The following is a 17,927-nucleotide window of genomic DNA, read 5'->3' as shown; positions in this document are numbered from 1 at the left end:
ACACTTCTGTCTCACTGCTTTAGTTCCTCTCAAGGAACTAAAGGAAGCTAGTGCAACAACCTATAGCGTGACGAGGAAAGTGAAGGCCAGCAGTCAAGATCCGCCAGTGGGTTCAGACTATTGCTCACAGAAGACTCGACTTCCCAGACCCCTACGCAGAAGGGCGGGGCGTGAGCTCAGCAACCAATCACCGCATCCGCACGTCTCCGTAGCTCCGCCCACCATGCTCCCTCTTGCTCTGCCCTTCCCTGGGGCTGGTGCAGCGGCAGCAACGTAAGAGATAGGAGACCCCTGGGTGGCGCCTGCGCTGTCGGTGGGCCGAGGCCTGGACACGCTGCCGGGAGGGGCGGAGCGAGAGGGCGGGAGCGCGCGCTGGACGCTCCTGGGCTGCTGCTGCCGGGGAATAATTTAGGCGGCAGCAGGCGGCCCGGCTAGCGGCCGCAAGCCACTTCTGCGGCTGCTGAGGAGAGCGAAGGTCTCCGGTCTCCTGTCGTCCTCCTCTCCGCCCCCCAGGAGGGGCGAGAGGGGGCCGCAGCTGATGTCAGGTACAGCCAGCGGAGGCGCCCTCAGGCTGCGAGTCCAAGGTCTTGCTTCCTCTCGCCCTCCTCCTTGGACTGTGTGGGGGGAGCCTGGAGGGTGGAACCAAATCCCGGGCAAACCAAACAGGTGTCTCAGAGTCGCTGCAGGAGCTGGGGAGGTGCGGGCTCCTGAAGGCGGCGCGGGGCACTTCCTGCTCTGGGCGCCTCTGCGAACTGCCATTGGGTCCGCCTGTCCACCCGGCCGCTATTTGGTTGAATTGTTCCGTCCTCTTCGCGGTGGGTCCTTCCCTTTTGCCCTCCCGAGCCTCTCACCTCCTCGCGCGCTATCTGCCATCGGGCGGCGCCGGTGAGACGCCGGCTGCGCCCCGGTTACGGCGGGACCATTGAGCTGTCCTGCTCTGCGGTGCGCTCCCGGGCCCCCTCCGACCTGTGGGTCGAGCGGGACAGGTCGCTCAGGTGCGGGCACCCTCCCCGAGAGCCGCCGGGCTGCCGCGCCACCTGAGCTTACAGCGAGTGCCTGGGACTTCCTCTGAGCTTTCTTGGATCATCAGGTTTGTGTGTGAGAAATACATTTTTTTAAATTCTTCTGCCTTGGCAAAATGACCAAGCCCCGTGTGTGCTTTGAGCACTTGCAGCAGGTAGAAGTAGGAAAAGAGCCCCCCCCCCCAGTATGATTTGATTAGTAGGTACTGACAGGTTGGCCATACAGCTTTGTATTTGGATAAATTACATAATCTTAAAAGATGAACGTAATTTAGGGGTGGGGATTTATTTTTCCCTACGTCCATCGTTATTTTTTAAAATAACAGAGACAAAAATCACACGCTCCGTAAATGTTGACCAGATTCATAGTCTAGTTCTCTAAATTCATTACAAATACGTGATATATCTTTTTTACGCTTTTCAGATTGGAAACTAGTATGCTATCTGTGAATTGATTTCATTATGAACTTAAAAGTTAGTCATAACGTTTAGAACTTGAATGCGTCAGAGTGAATAATTAGCCAATGTGTAAGGGATAAAAATATGTTCATTTACTAAAAGTTGGGCATAAAACAGATAGCTATGTCTGGGTGCCGGGAAAAGGTGTTGGGCGTGATTTCAAGTTGTTTAATTCTGGTGTAAGTTTAGACAGTGGGAATCTTGAGTTTTTAAGAGGTAAACAACTTTTCACACCCTTAACAGATAAATGTCAAATGAGTTTTGTGTACATGATGATATATGTATTCTAAGTATTATAGTAAACTATTTTCTGCCAGTCTTAGTATATATTGATATACAATTTAAGTGAATACAAGTTTTCAAGTTACTAACTCTTTTTACCATATTTTAAGTAAAACAGTGATTTACTAAGGAAAATATGACTCATTTAAAGTTCTTAACAGAGAAGAGTATGATTTTTCAGTACTCGTGGAGAACTGTTAAATGTCTCTAAGTTTGCCTCGAATTTATGTTTTAATGCATCTTTTAAATTAGGACTTAGCATTTTAAAAATATTTTGTGGCTGCTACCGATTTAAAGGTAGGTATAGGTTTTATTTTTTTAATATGCTTTTTTTGGTATAGATTATATATTTCTTAGTAAATTCAATATTTAGAAGTTCTTAGAATTTTATTAAGACTTATTTAGGAATACATATAATGAATTAATGTTTACCTAAGTCATAGAAATACGAAAGTTTGCCACTAGAAATAGGCCTTGTACTATTTGTATACTGATTTTTGCTCACTAAGATAAAAACTGCATAATGTACAGCTTATGAACTTTACCATGGTAATTTAAAATAGTCTTTGTGGTAAAATCATTGATTGGAATTCTTGTGGCAGTGCAAGTATAAACAAACAGATGGAAAATGGACAAACATGCTGAACTTCAGTTCAGATTCACTTAAAATTTTAAACTCCCCAGTATAATTATGTGACTTGTAGAAGATTTGTTGAGATTTGGGTAAAAAGGCTAGTGTACAAACGAGTAAGATGGAAAGAAAGATATGACAGAATTCTTTTACCCAAAATTCAGTGGGATTAGGTCATTCTTTTAAAAGAAGAAGAAGAAGAGGAAGTTAACATTTTATCTTAAAATCTAAATGTGTATCTAATGTGTACTTAAATTTTCACTTTGCAGCTAATTCATATATGCAAGGGGAAAATGCATGCCAAGGGGAAAATGAAATGCCAAAATGCATTTCACACACGCATGCCAAAATGCATGTGTCAAAATATGAAGTGTCCCTCAGAGAGGAAAAAAAAACCAAACATCACAAGTAGGGGGAGTGCTACTGGCATCTAATGAGTATAGGCCAAGGATGCTGCTGAACATCTGACAGGAAACAGAACAGCCCCCACAACAGAGAAATATTCAGCTCAAGATGTCAGTTGTACCAAGTTAAGAAATGTTGGTTTAATGGGACTTATGTAAGTTGGGTCATAGGTGATGGAGTGAAGGTGTTTGTTGTATAGACAGAGAAGACAGTAGTAACAGGAGCTGACTGCCTTGGATGTTTAGCAAACGGTAGATAGTGCAGGATTGCCGAAGCATAAATTATAAGGCATGGCGTATTCAAATATGAGTCTGGAAGTCTGGATAGACTCTATATTAAAGACTTATCATGGGTTTAGTTTTTGTGTTATAGGCAATGGGGTTCCATGGAGGATTCACAGAGTGACATTTAGATAGATCATTTTGGTGTTAGAATGAGGATGAGTTGAGGAGACATAGCACTTGAGTCAGGGAAACTGGAGAAATATTGCCATATCTTAGGGGAGAGAGGAGGGTCTGAAACAGGACAAGTAGTAGAAATGGAGAGGAGAGGATAGATCAGAAAAGTATTTAGTAAATAAGATTGGCAAGATTTGGTAATTGGATATGAGGTAAGGGTAAGGAGAGTGTTAAAAATGCCTCCCTATATTTTACTTTAGGTAATCAATGACTCCTAGTAAAATAGGAACATATTGGTCAGTAACGTAGGGAATTACCGGTAATTAACCAGGCTTAAGGGAGGAAGGCAATGAGTCTGTTTTGGACATGTTGAATTTGAGGTGCCTGTGGTCCAGGTGAAAAGGTCTTGTGTATATATGATTCCGAAACTTGGAGAAGTCTGAAAAGGATCAAGAGATCTTGTTGTTTAGCAAGAGTAGGAAAATTAGTGCAATTTAATTTTTCTTATATTATTTCATTTCCTATGTAAAATAGCCTTACCTTTAATTTTTTGTCAGAAAATAGGTGTGTACTTGATTTAAAAATTAAAACATAAAAGGGTTATAAAATCTAAAAAACTTTGTCCTTCCTGTCTGTGTCACCCAGTCTTAGTTCCCAGAGGTATCTGTTGTTAACCATTTTGTATACAGTAGTCCCCCTTACCCACCAAACATATGCTCCAAGATCTCCGGTGGATTCCTGAAACTGGGTAATACCCAACTGAGTTATACAGACATATCTTGGAGATATTGCAGTTCAGTTCCAGATCATTGCAATAAAACCAGTCATAATCCTTTTGCTAATGGAGGGTTTTGTTAAAAAACACAACTTCTGTGAAGCACAATAAATCAGTAAAACGAGGTATGCTTATATATATTGTTTTTTCCCCTAAACGTATATACCTGTTCACTTAAAGAAATCAGTTTTTACAGCTTCTCTTTGAAAGCAACACTAGTCTTGTACTTTGGGGCCATTACTTAGTAAAATAAGGATTGTTTGAACATAACAATCAATACCAGTGGATCTGAAAACCTGACTACTAAAGTTGACTAATGGGAGGGGAGCATATACAGCCTAGATGGTGTACAAATGGATGTATCACATCCCAGGTGGTACAGAGCTGGATAGCATGAGATTTCATCATGTTACTTAGAGCAGTGTGCATTTTAAAAGTTATTAATTGTTTCTGGAACTTTCCATTTAATATTTTTTTGGACCATGGGTAACTGAAACTACAGAAAGTGAATGGATGAGGGGGCTTCTGTATTTTCCTTTCCAGAATTTTTAAAAATATATACAGAAGCATTTAATAAACCAAATGCAGTCATACTATACAGACTGTAGTGCTTTGTCTTAAAAAATAAATATTTTATCTTACATAGTTGTTAAACAAAGTTGTGTTAATGAGAGAAAATAAGTGAAACAGGTAAAGTGGAGACTCATGTATCTAGAGCATCATCTCTTTGATATAAATTAAAGGATGCACATACATATATGCTGATATAGGGATTACTTTTTTTCCCAATGATATACAAGAAACAATACTAGTTACCTTTGGGGGGAACTAGGTGTAGAGATGGAGAAGAAAATATTTTCTTTTCTGTATGTATGTATATTTTTCTATGGTTTCAATTGGGTGTGTTTTACCTTGCTAGCAAAAAGTGGTAGTCTTTGCTAGAAGTGCAAAGATTTTTATTAACCACATTAGGGATCATTGTTTTTAACAGCTGCAGAGTATTCAGTGGTATGGACTGTATTATTTTTTAAATAGTTCCTTGTCAGTAAACAAACATAGCTGTGGCTGTTGTGAACATCTTTCAGACTATGACCATAAGAAAAATTTCTGATTATGAAATGATGAGTCAAAGCATATTTATCTTAAAATTTTAAAAGATATTGCCAAATTGCCCTTCCAAAAGGCAGTAAGTATTGTGAGAAAGAATATGCTGAGTGCCAGTTTTCTCTCAAATCTATGTCAGTGCTAGGTGTTACTAAACTTAAAGTTGTTTGCCAGTATGTTAGGTTAAAAATAGTAACTCCACTTAATTTACCTTTCTTTAATATGAATGAAATTTGAACATCATTGAGCATTGCATTTTCTTTTTCTGTAAGTCCTCTTTTTAAAATATGTTTTTATATCAGGTTGATCTTTTGTTTTTTCTTTATGGTACTTTTTTTTCTGTACAGAGTTTTTTGTTTTGTTTTGTTTTGTTTTAAACATTGACTATAGAAACAAACCTTTGAACTAGGATTTCACTGCCAGAAATTTATCCAATGAATAACCTCATACAGTTTTTCTGTAGTCACAGATTTTGAATTTTGGGAAGATACAAATTCATGATATAAAAATATAAAAAGATGTTTTCTTCTAGTTTTGTTTTAATTTTATTTTTTTAATATTGAAATTTCAGAAACATCTGGAATTTGAAACAGAGAGATAGGGATCCAGCTGGTTGCTTTTAATTTTTCCCCAAAAGATTAATTTAATATTATTTTTTGAATAAGCCATTTTTTTCTTGATTTGAAATACTATGTGTATTATGTATTAAATTTCCATATGTACTGTTTTAAATTACATTTTATTGATTATGCTATTACAGTTGTCCTGATTTTTCCCCTGTTGTGCCCCCTCCACCCAGCAACCCCCATTTCCTCAGGCAATCCCCCCACTTTTGTTCATGTCCATGAGTCGTGAGTATAGTTCTTTGGCTACTCCATTTCCTATACTGTACTTTACATCCCCATGGCTATTCTGTAACTACCTATTTGTACTTCTTAATCCCCCCTCCTCTAAACCCATTCCCCCATACCACCCTCCCATCTGGAGTCCATCAAAATGCTCTCTGTATCCATGATTCTGACTTTATTCTTGTTTGCTTAGCTTGTTCTTTAGATTCAATTGTTGATTTGTATTTTATACATTTTATTGTTCATAATTTTGATCTTTTTCTTAAGTCTCTTTAACATTTCATGTAATAGTGGTTTGGTGACAATTAACTCCTTTAGTTTTTTCTTGTCTGGAAAACTCTTAATCTGCCCTTTGATTCTAAATGATATCTTTGCTGGGTACAGCAGTCTTGGCTGTAGGTCCCTGCTTTTCATGACTTTGAGTATTTCTTGCCAATCCCTTCTAATCTGCAAAGTTATTTTGAGAAATCAGCTGACAGTCTTATGGAAACTCCCCTGTAGATAACTACTTTTCTCTTGCTGCTTTTAGGATTATCTTTTTATCTTTAACCTTTGGCATTTTAGTTATGATGTGTCTTGGAATGGGCCTCTTTGTGTCCATCTTGTCAGGGACTCTGTGCTTCCTGGACTTGCATGTCTATTTTTTTCACCAAATTATTGAAGTTTCTTTCACTATTTTTTCAAATAGATTTCCAATTTCTTGCTCTGTCTCTTCACCTTCTGGTACCCCTGTGATGCGAATGTCGGTCTTCTGGAAGTTGCCCCAGCAGCTGCTTATACTATCCTCATTTTTTTGGATTCTTTTTCTTGTTCTCATTGGTGGTTTTTTCGTTCCTTATGTTCCAAATCATCGGTTTGAGTCTCGGCTTCTCCACTCTACTGTTTCCCTGTAAATTGTTCATTATTTCAATTACTGTATCCTTAGTTTCTGACTGGATCTTTTTTATGCTGCTGAGGTCCTCACTAAGTTTATTGAGTATCCTAATCACCAGTATTTTGAACTCTGCATCTGATAGATTACATATCTCCATTTTGTTTCTCTTTTTCTGAAGTTTGGATCTGTTCATTCATTTGGGCCATGTTTCTTTGTTTCCTCGTTTTGGCAGCCTCCCTGTGTTTGTTTCTCTGTATTAGGTAGAGTTGCTTTGATACTGTATCTTGGTAGTGTGGCCTAATGTAGTAGGTGTCCTGTAGGGTCCAGTGGCACAGCTTCCTCTATCACCCAAGCTGGGTACTGGACGTGCACCCCTTCATGTGGGCTGAGTTCACCATTCTCTTGTAGTTGAGCCTTGGTTGTTGATGGCAGACCAATGGGAGGGATATACCTAGGCCAGTCAGCTGCAAGGACTGGTTGTGACCAATGACCACCAACCTTTGCTGTCCGTGGAGGATCAGCTGTGTAGGAGCAGGGTGACGGGCTCCAGCGTGTCTGTAGCTGTCTACTGGGTGCACTGGCCCTGGGGGTTTCCTGCGTAGTGCAGGCCTAGGTCAGTCTCCACCTTTTTTTGCCCGGAACACCCTGCCTGAACAATAAAGCAATCTGAGATGGCTGTTACTTGTGCTGGACTTGGAGATTCCCAGGCAAAGCCAAGCTGTGAATCTAGGCTGGCTGTTCTAGTGCCAGGCCTGGGGCTCTTTGAGGCCAGCTGTTGCTTGTTTGAGAGGATTTAGGAAATTGTGAAGCATGAGCTGAGACCAGCCATTCATATGGAAAAGCAGCTTGGGTGGCTCCCTAAGTTGTGTGGGGCAGAGTCTCTGGTGACCTCCAAGGCAGGTCTTAACAGTGTTAGCTGGGCTGATGCAGTCTCAGATATGGGAGGGACCAGCCTGCTGGCTCTGTCCAGGGCAGTGCTTAGAAAAGAAACAGTAGCCTCTGCTCACCTTGATGCCGAGACACTTCAGTTTCTCCCTTTTAAGCTGCTGCCCTGGTGCTGGAGCTCAGAGGAGTGAGTCTGAGTAGGTGAGTCCATGTGTGAGTTCTTTAGGAGGAACTGCCTGGGGCTCCAGCAGTTTCTTCCACTGACCAGTCCCCACTGGTTTTTGCAGCCAGAAGTTGTGGGGACTTACCTAACTGGCCCTGGAACCCCGGGCGGGGGCTGGCGGACTGGTGTGAGGCTGGGACTCCTCATTCCTGAGATATCCCTCCCGAATTTTTATCCACCACACACGGGTGAGGGACCATCCTGTTGCACATCTGCACCTCTCCTACCAGTCTGGATGGATGTGGTTTCTTTAATTCTGTAGTTGTCAGACTTTCATTCAATTCAATTTCTGACTGCTCTGAGTGATGGTTGTTCTATATTTTAGTTGTAATTTTGATGTAGTTTTTTGAAGAGGGAACTATGTCTGCTTACACTGCAGTCTTGACCGGAAGTCTTATACTTGTTTTTTTTTAATAGATTGTTTGCTCTGATAAAAACCACCAAGGATATCTTTGGGCTTACAAAGGCAGGTTAATTAACTTGCTTCTGTGATAAACACCAGAGGAGCTACCAGCATTTTACTAAATAAATAAGGGGCAGGGTTATTATAGGATTTTGAAGGGTGGAGTTTAGATAAAATTTAAATGAATCAATATTTGATATGTTTAAAGTACAGCAAAACTGTGTGTCAGGGGGTTAATTAACATCAGAGCTGTTGCCTTGGAGATGACAAAGTTTAAATAAATGTGGAATTTTCTGTCTGAGAAACCGTTGTCTGACTGTGATTTAGAAATTGAGGCTGCTTCTGTTTCATTTAATGATCCATCATCTGTGCAAGAGTGGGATGTTGTAATATTTTTATACACTTTCTGACAGTTTAGGTGTAGAGACATTTTTCAGCACTGTCTTTAGTATTAATTAATGCACATTAAAAAAAGTGTTATAAAAATTCAGAGACATATTGATATGCCTGTTTTGCCTGAATATGAAATTATTTTTATTACTGTACCACTGTGTTTTTTTTAGGTGATATATTTTAATACCTGGTAGACCTAATCTATCCTCTAATCCCCAGTACCCTTTTCAGAAACTTTCCAGTATACTCACGTTTATTTTTCCAAACATTTATAGTAATGCTAACCTTATTAAAATTTTAAAAATCTTATATTTTAAGTTGGTTTGGTTAGCTTAGTTCACCTCCCCAAACCCCTTCCCAGAATTTCTCATGTTCACATGTTTATTTTTCCATACTTTTTGAACACTTTTTACCAAGTTATTTACATTTTTATAATCTTATATTTTTCTTGGGATACATTAATATATAGATTAATTTGGAGAACATAAAAATATCAATATGTTAGCCCTGGCTGCTGTGGCTCAGTGGATTGAGCGTCGGCCTGCAAACCAGGTGTCGCTGGTTCGATTCCCAGTCAGGGAACATGCCTGGGTTGCAGGCCAGGTTCCCATTTGGGAGCACGTGAGAAGCAACCACACATTTCTATTTCTCTCCCTCTCTTTCTCTCTCCCTTGCCATCTCTCTAAAAATAAGTAAAATCTTACATTAAAAAAAAAATATATATATCAATATGTTTTTTCCAATATTTTTTATTGTGGTAAAATACACATAAAATTTACCATCTTAACTATTTTTAAGTGTAAGTTTCAATAGTATTAAGTACTTTTTGTGTGTGTGTGCAACTGAAACTCTGTACTCATTAAACAATAACTCTATTGCTTTCCTCCCACAGTCCCTGGCAACCACCATTTTGCTTTTTCTCTGTGTGATTTTTACTAAGTATTTCATAAAGTAGAATCATATAGTATTTGTCATTGGCTTATTTCACTTAGCATATGTCTTCAAGTTTCATCTGTGTTGTAGCCTATTTCAAAATTTTCTTCCTTTTAAAGGCTGAGTAATACTCCGTTGTACATATATACCACATTTTGCTTATCCAGTCATCCATCGATGGAACTTGGGTTGCTTCCACATTTTAGCTATTTTGAATAATGCTGCAGTAAACTGGTATACAAATATCTCTTTGAGATCTTGCTTTTAATTCTTTTGGGCATATACTCAAAAGTGGAATTGCTAGATCATATAGTTACTCTGTTTATAATTTTTTGTGGAACTGCCATAGTACCCCCCAATATTTTCTACAATGACTGTACCATTTTAAATTCCCACCAACAGTGCACAAAAGTTTCTACTTTTCCATTTCATCACTGATACTAGTTTTTTGATTTTTTTGATGTAGCCATGCTAAATGAATACAAGGTGATAATCTCATTGTTTTCATGATCAGTGGTGTCCAGCATCATTTTATCCTCAACATGCTCACACTTACTGGCCATTTGTACTTCTTCTTTGTGGACGTGTCTATTCAACTCCTTTGCTCATTTTTTAATTAGGTGTGTTTTTGTTCTCTATGTATGCCAGATATTAACCTTTTATCAGATATATGATTTGAAAGTATTCTGCAGGTTGCCTTTTATTCTGTTCCTGTCTTTTGATGCACAAACTTAAATTTTTTCATAAAGTCCATTGCGACTACATTTTTGTTATCACATGTGCCTTTCATGTTATATCTGAGAAATTATTGCCACCTCCAGTGTCATGAAGCTTTTGTCATACGTTTTCTTCTAAGAGTTTCATAGTTTCAGACTTATGTTTAGGTCTTTGACCCAATTTGAAAAAATTTTTGTATATGGTATTAGGTAAGGGTCCAGCTTTATTCTTTTGCACATGGATGTACAATGTTCCAGCACATTTTGTTAAAAAGATTATCCTTTGCCCATTCTATGGACTTGGCCCCTTGACAAAAATCTGTTGACAATGAATATGAGGGCTTATTTCTGGGCTCTCTATTTTATCCCATTGGTCTGTACGTGTATCTTGATGCCTTTGCTACACAGTTTGATCACCGTAGCTTTTGTATTAAGTTTTGAAATGAGAAAATGTGAGTCCTCCAGCTTTATTATTCTTTTTCAAGACTGTTTTGGCTTTTTGGGGTATGTTGAAATTCCATGTGAGTTTTATGATGGATATTTCTTTTTCTACCAAAAAATATTGTTGGATTTTGATAGAGATTGCAATGAATTTATAGATCACTTGGGTAGGTAACCTTGAAAGATAATTATGCATCTATCCAGTAGACAGAATTGAGGAGGGTACTTCAGACAGAGAAAAATAGAATGGCCAAAGTCATCCATATGAAAGGCCATGACAGACTTGGCCGATGATGAACATAGGTTTATGGATAGGAAGTATCAGAAGTAAGAGGGCAGGAGGGTAAACTAGAGTCAGATCTGGTGTACCAAATAAGCAATATGGACTTGATCATGTGGCTTTAGAAAGTTTTTTTTTTAAAAGAAGACTGCTATGTGAAACCTCTATAAAGTTGTTAGTGAAAAGAAGTAAAATAAGTAAGCCTGTGGAAGACTGGTTAAGGAACGAAAGAAAAGTATCATCACAGAGTTGTGTCATTGAAATAACGTTTTGAAGACAAAGAAGAGAATATGCTAAAGAAAACCTCAACTTACCTTTTTTTTATAGTATCAGGCCACATGGCAAACTATTAAAAGTATTAGGAATTTATACAACTCTTTTATCCTTCATTATGTTTAAGTGAATAATGATTAAGTGAAATAATTTAAAGCACTTAAAAGAATATTTTTTACATGGAATAATTCATTGTTACCTGTTTTTATTTGCTAGATTGTACTTTAGATTTGACTATTTTTAATTTGTTAATCCAAAGATACAAATGAACAACTGTGAGTGTTTTCCCAGGGCTCCAGACCTGCATTTCAAACAGCTTGCTCAACATTTCTGCATCAGTGCCTTACTACTAGTACTTTCAAGTAGACACAGTATGATACACTAAATCAATAACCAAAGTCTGTCGTGTCTTTAAAATATCTTTATTCACCCCACTTACTTGTCGTGTAGTCCGGCTGGGTATAAAATTCTAGATTGGAAATAATTTTTCCTCAGAATTTTGAAGGCATTTCTACCCACCCCCCACCCCCAGCTTTCACTATTGTGTGAAAGTACAAAACCATTTAATTCCTGACCTCTTGTATATAGCCTTTTGTCCCTTTCTCTGAAAGCTTACTGAATGGTTTCCTAAGGTTCTTTGTTGCAGAGCCTACTTTCCCAATATACAGAATGGTTTTTGAAGTTTTGTGATCATGTATTTTTATGGGTCTTTATATTTGCTGTTCTGGGTATCATTGGATCTTTTCAGTCTAGAAACTTTCATGAAATATTTGATTGTTGATGTCTTTGTCCCTCCTTTTATCTGCACCTCTAAGCTGATCTTTAGTTATTAATTTTCTCTCTTATTTTTCATTATCTTGTCTCTTTGCTTTGCTCACTTTGGGGACAATTTCCTTAACATTATCCTACAGCTGCTTTATTGAGGTTTTGATTTTCTTAAGTTTTAATTTGTAGAAGTTCTTTTTGTTCTCAGAATTTTTTTTTTTTTTTAATTTTGTAACTTGTTCTTATTTTATGAATAAAATGACATGGCATTTTAAATTTCTCTCAGGATTTTAATGGGAGGTTTTGGGTTTTTTTTTTTTTTTTTAGTTTTCATCTCATTGCATAGTCTCTATAGTCTCTTCTAAGTTGCTTTAAATTTGACTAACTTGGTCTTTTTCTTTCATATTAGAGGCTTTCCTTAAAACATCTAGTGATCCTTAACTGGCTGTTAATACATTAGAGTAGATAACTAAGAAGTGAATTGAAATCTCTTTACAAGTTCTTGAGCTTATCACCAGTAGTCTTCACTGTAGGATCATCCAACTGGAATGATTAACTGCTGAACCTTTTGAAGATTCCATAGTGCAAGTCTAAACCAAGTGGATTTTAACCTTCCCTCTCTTGAAGTCACTGTGGCAGATTATGCTAATCTGTCTTTAGGCCTGTATCTCCTTCCTGTACACAGGCCCCTGTTTTGTTTTCACTCCCAGTCTCTGTCTCCTGAGGTTCTATATTGCAGCTGCTCTCACATTGCCAGAGCCTACTAACGTACAGGCTGTGGAAGTCTGGGAAATTTGTTTCCTGAGGACAGCCCTTAACCAATGGTTGATTGTGTGGGTACAACTCTGCAGTTTAGCCTACATTGCCTCCAGAACTACCCTGCAGAATGGAACTAAAAGTATTGTGGTACTTTGCTTGGTATCTTACCCTTGCTTGGCTTCCTTCCCTTCCCTACAAATTCTTCCAGGGAATATTTTCTAATAAGTCACTTTCACACAAATGCCTCATTTCAGAATTTGCTTCCACAGAACCCAACCTATGATGACCACTAATGACTGGGCTACATTCTCTTTGATAATGTATTATTTTGTAGTGAAATTGGACTAAGGTTTATTATGCTATCAATTTGGGGGGCTCATTTTGTCAGATATTGGTATCAAGCTGTTATAAATGAAGAATTGGTTAAAGTCTGCTACTTAATTTTCTAGAATGATTTATGTTGCCTTTGACTTGCTTTTTTCCTCTGAATAATTTGAGTTTTTATGTTCTTTTTTCTTTTTAAGTGTGAAGTTCAGTATCTCTTGCTTAACATTTTTCTGGGTTATATATGAGACCTTTAAATATTCAGGTCTCACTTCTGGTCAAGATGGCAATGAATGTAAATGTGATCCTTGACTCCTCCCACAACCACATCAAAATTACAACTGAACTAAGAACAACCATCATTCAGAACCACCTGAAATCTGGCTGAATGGAAGTCCTACAGCTAGGAATTTAAAGAATAAGCCACACTGAGACTGGTAGTAGGGGTGGAGACAAAGAAAGGGTGGTCCCACACCCGCATGTGGCAGATAAATAGTTGAAGGGATATCTCAGCTACGGAGGTCCCCTATGAGGAGCAAGGGTTCCCATCTCCACACGGGGCCCCTCAGCCCAGGATTCCAGGAAGAAAAGTCCCCTTAACTTCTGGTTGTAAAAACCAGCAGGACTGGAGGCTGAGGAACGTGGAAGCTTCTGGAGTCCCAGGCAATTCCTCTTAAAGGGCCAGCACATGGACTTACTCAGATTCACTCCCTCTGAGCTCCAGTGCTGGGGCAGCTACTTGAAAGGCACCAGAGTTATATAGGAAGGAACTGAATTGTTTGGCATCAGGGAGAGAACTGAGGGAACAGCTTTCCCCCATATAAGAGTGCCGGCACAGGCCATTGTGTGTCTTTGATGAGCCCACCTGCCTGCCCCAACACCACACCCAGGAGGAGGGTGCCATATCTGAGATTCCATCAACATGAGTCACTCTGTCCTACCCTGGTGATTCCTTGAGGCCCTCCCCCACTTAACCTTTGGGCCCACCCAAGCTGTTTCCAGTGGCTTTTCCATACAAATGGCTTACTTGGTTCATACTTAAGTTTTCCTAAATTCTCTCAAACAAGCACCCTCTGGCTTCAGCAAGCCCCATACTTATTGCCAAGTGGCCCCAGGTTGGGCACTAGCAACAGCTGGCCTTAGTTCACAGCTTGGCACCTCCAAGCCTAGCACAGGTAGCAGCCATCTGAAGATCTTTTTGTAGTTTATGCTCAGTGGCCTTGGGCAAAACACAGGTGGTGGCTGATCTTGGCCTGAACCTCCCAGGAGACCCCAGAGCCTTCACACCCAGTGGATAGCTTCAGACCAGATCAAAGTACCACCACCCAACTACCTCCATAAGAGACACACTCAAGGGGCAGAATCAGCAGTCACCAGAGCCCAGCTGAAGTAACTCCTGCTATGTGGGTTAGGCCTCTCCACAGCTGATCCCCAGGGTGGTCAGCGGTCAGCGGTCAGTGGTCAGTGGTCACAGCCAGTCCTTGGAAGCTGATAGGCCTAGGTAAGTCCCTTCTGTTGACCTGCCAAGAGCAATCAAAGCTCAGCTACAAGAGGTGGATATACCGCCCACTTGAGGGGCACATCTGGAGTGCCCTGTTTGGGTGATAGGGGAGGCTGTGCCACTGGACCCTACAGGACACCTGCCACATTAGTCCACTCAACCAAGCCTGGAAGATGTATCAGCTCTACTCAAATGTAGAAACAAATGCAGGGAAGCTACCAAAATGAGGACACAAAAAACATGGCCTAAAGAAAGAACATAACAAAACTCCAGAAAAATAACTAAACAAAGTGGAGACAAGCATTCAACTAGATGGAGTTCAAAACACTGATTATAAGGATGCTCAATGAACTTAGAACATCAACAGCATAAAAAAAGAACCAGTCAGAAATAAAGGATACACTAATTGAAATGAAGAGTAACTTATAATCAACAGTAGAGTAGACAAAGCTGAAACTCAAATCAGCAATTTGGAATATTAAAAAAAAAAAACCTAATCAAAAAAGAAAACAGAATCCAAAAATATAAAGATGGTGTAAGGAGCATCTGGGACAACCTCAGGCATACCAACATTTGCGTCATGTGGGTACCAGAACAAGAAAAGAGAGCAAGAAGTTGAAAACCTATTTGAAAAAATAGTGACAGAAAACTGCCCTAACCTGGTGATGGAAATAGATATATAAATCCAGGAAGCACAGAGTCCCAAAGATGGTGAACCCAAAGAGGCCCACACCAAGACACATTATAATTAAAATGCCAAAGATGAAAGACAAAGAAGAGAATCTTAAAATCAGCAAGAGAAAAGCAGTTAGTTACCTACAAAGGAGCTTCCATAAGACTGTCAGCTGATTCCTCAAAAGAAACTTTCAGGCCAGAAGGAATTGGCAAGAAATATTCAAAGTGATGAAAAGCAAGGACCTACAATCAAAATTACTGTATGCAGTAAAGCTATTATTTAGAATTGAAGAACAGTTAAAGAGCTTCTCAGACAAGGAGAAGCTAAAGGAATTCATCACCACCAAACCAATATTATATGAAATGTTAAAGGGTCTTCTTTAAGAAGATCAAAAATATGAACCATAAAATGGCAATAAACAGTATCAACAATTGAATCTAAAAAAGAAAATAAATGAACAAGCAGAACAGAAACAGGATCGTAGATACAGAGAATGTTTTGACAGTTGACAGATAGGAGGGAGATTGGGGGGGTGGGCAGAAAAGGCGATAAAAAAGTACAAATTGATTGTTACAGAATAATCATGGGGATGTAAAGTACAGCATAGAGAGCATAGTCTAATAACTATGTATGGTCTCAGATCAGTGCAAGACTTATTGGGATTGTCACTAAGTTATGTAATGTCTGATCATTGGGGTGTACACCTGAAATTAATATAATAATGTTTGTCAACAGTAATTGAAAATTAAAAATGATTAAAGGTCTGCTATCAAGAAGTCATTCAGATGCATAGCCTCCATTTCAGTGCATTTTCTTTTACTATATCTGACATTTTTTTCTATTTTATTTATTCTTTTTTGGGGGGAAATAAGTTACCTATCTGTTGGCTCTCTGTTCCTTGTCTTTAGGATCTATCATCTCAGTAATTGCTTTAATCTCTTCAATTTCAGAGATTGTAACGTAATTCTATGTAGTTTAAGATTTTTTTAATGCAGTATTCAGAAATGTGCTTTCACCTATCTTTTGCACCCTATGTTTAATTTTTTTCCCCTGCTGCAAGATTTTTAAGTAGGTTCTATGTATTTCAGTTTATTCATTAAAAAAATCAATTTTAGCTCATCTTAAAAATTATATAGATGGAAATCTCTCTAATACCTTCTACATGTAGATTGTTTTATGCACCATTTGGATCTTTCCTTTAGAATCTGAGGTGATTTTTTGCTGCTGCTGGTGATAGTTTCAAAGTAGCCATTTAGTTACTTGAGAGAGGTAATTGGGGGGCTAGGACCTTGGGCAAGTGCAAGTAGGGATTTGTCTCTGAGATATTTTCTGTGTGTGTGTGTTTTAAAAACTCGAGGAGGAAAGGGATACTTCACCAGGTTGGGGGCATATCATTCAGATGTGTTTGGCCATTTTCCCCATTTTGTTTGAGTAAGTTACTTTGATAAGAAGTTGGGTTTGTTTCATGAGTCAGAACATATTTTTCTCCACATACTTACTTTGATCCATAGTGGCCGGACAGCATTTTACATTCCCACCAGCAATATGTAGTGATCAGTTTCTCCATATTCTTAGGATTTGGTGGTATCACTGTTTTTTTTATTTTAGCCATCCTTTGGGGTTTGTAGAGATACTTCTTTTTAGTTTTGATTTGCATTTCCTAATGGCCAGTGAAATATGACATTTTCTCATTTGTTGGTTTGTCATCTGTACATCCTCTCCAGAGAAATGTCTGTTCTTGTCCTTTTCTCATTTTCTAATTTAACTTATGTTTGTTTGTTTTTTACTGTTAAAGAACCCTTTATATATTCTAAATACTAGTTCTTTTGTTATTAGATACATGGTTTGCAAATATTTTCTTCCAGTTTAGCTTCTCTTTTCAGTCTCTAAGTAGTATCTTTTGCAGAGCACAAGTTTTAATTTTGAAGAAATCCTGTTTACCAATTTTTTTTTTCCTTTTATGAATTGTCTTTTTGCTGTCGAGTCTCAGAATTCTCTGTGTAGCTCTAGATCCAGAAGGTTTTCTTTTCTTTTTAAGTTTTATAGTTGGCATGTTTTACATTTAAGTCCAAGATCCATTTGGAGTTAGTTTTTGTACAAGGTATGAGATTTAGGTCAAGATTTTTTTTCTCCTAGGGATGTCCAACAGCATTTATTGAAAAGTCTTATATAAATTTCCTCCACTCAGCTGTTTTTATATGTTTGTCAAAAATCAGTTTAGTATGTTTATATGGGCCTATTTTTTGGTTGTCTATTCTATTCCATTGATCAATGAGTCTTGTACGACAGATGGTACTCTACAGTCTTGATTTCTGTTGCTATATGATGTCTTAAACACAGGTAGACTGATTCCTCCTACTTTATTCTTCTTTTTTAACATTGTTGTGGTGATTCTAGTTTATTTGCCTGAACGTATAAATTTTAGAATAATCTTGTCAATATAAGAAATCTGGAAGGTATTTTCATAGAAATTGCATTAAACCTGTGTATCCAATGGGGAGAATTGACATCTTTACTATGTTGAGTCCTTCTCCCCATTTATTTAGTTAGATCTTGT

The 17,927-nt window shown here is 38.5% G+C and overlaps 1 protein-coding gene across 2 annotated transcripts in view; it reads left to right on the top strand.

Annotated features, from left to right (window-relative positions):
- Positions 1-383: 383 nt before the first annotated feature.
- The window catches only part of C1GALT1 (core 1 synthase, glycoprotein-N-acetylgalactosamine 3-beta-galactosyltransferase 1), a 32,127-nt gene continuing 14,583 nt past the window's right edge, over positions 384-17,927 (top strand). Inside the window, exon 1 of one of the 2 annotated variants that reach the window (XM_090287206.1) lies at positions 384-545. In XM_090287206.1, coding sequence (XP_090143332.1) covers positions 539-545 — 7 coding nt within the window. In that variant the 5' untranslated portion in view covers positions 384-538. Of the gene's footprint in view, positions 1,091-17,927 lie in introns of both variants that reach the window. The other variant, XM_090287207.1, reaches the window with a different exon arrangement.

Source organism: Furipterus horrens, unplaced genomic scaffold, assembly GCF_987537825.1.
Source record: "Furipterus horrens unplaced genomic scaffold, mFurHor1.1.pri manual_scaffold_9, whole genome shotgun sequence".
Lineage (NCBI taxonomy): Eukaryota > Metazoa > Chordata > Mammalia > Chiroptera > Furipteridae > Furipterus > Furipterus horrens.
This window is presented reverse-complemented; position numbering and strand designations above follow the sequence as displayed.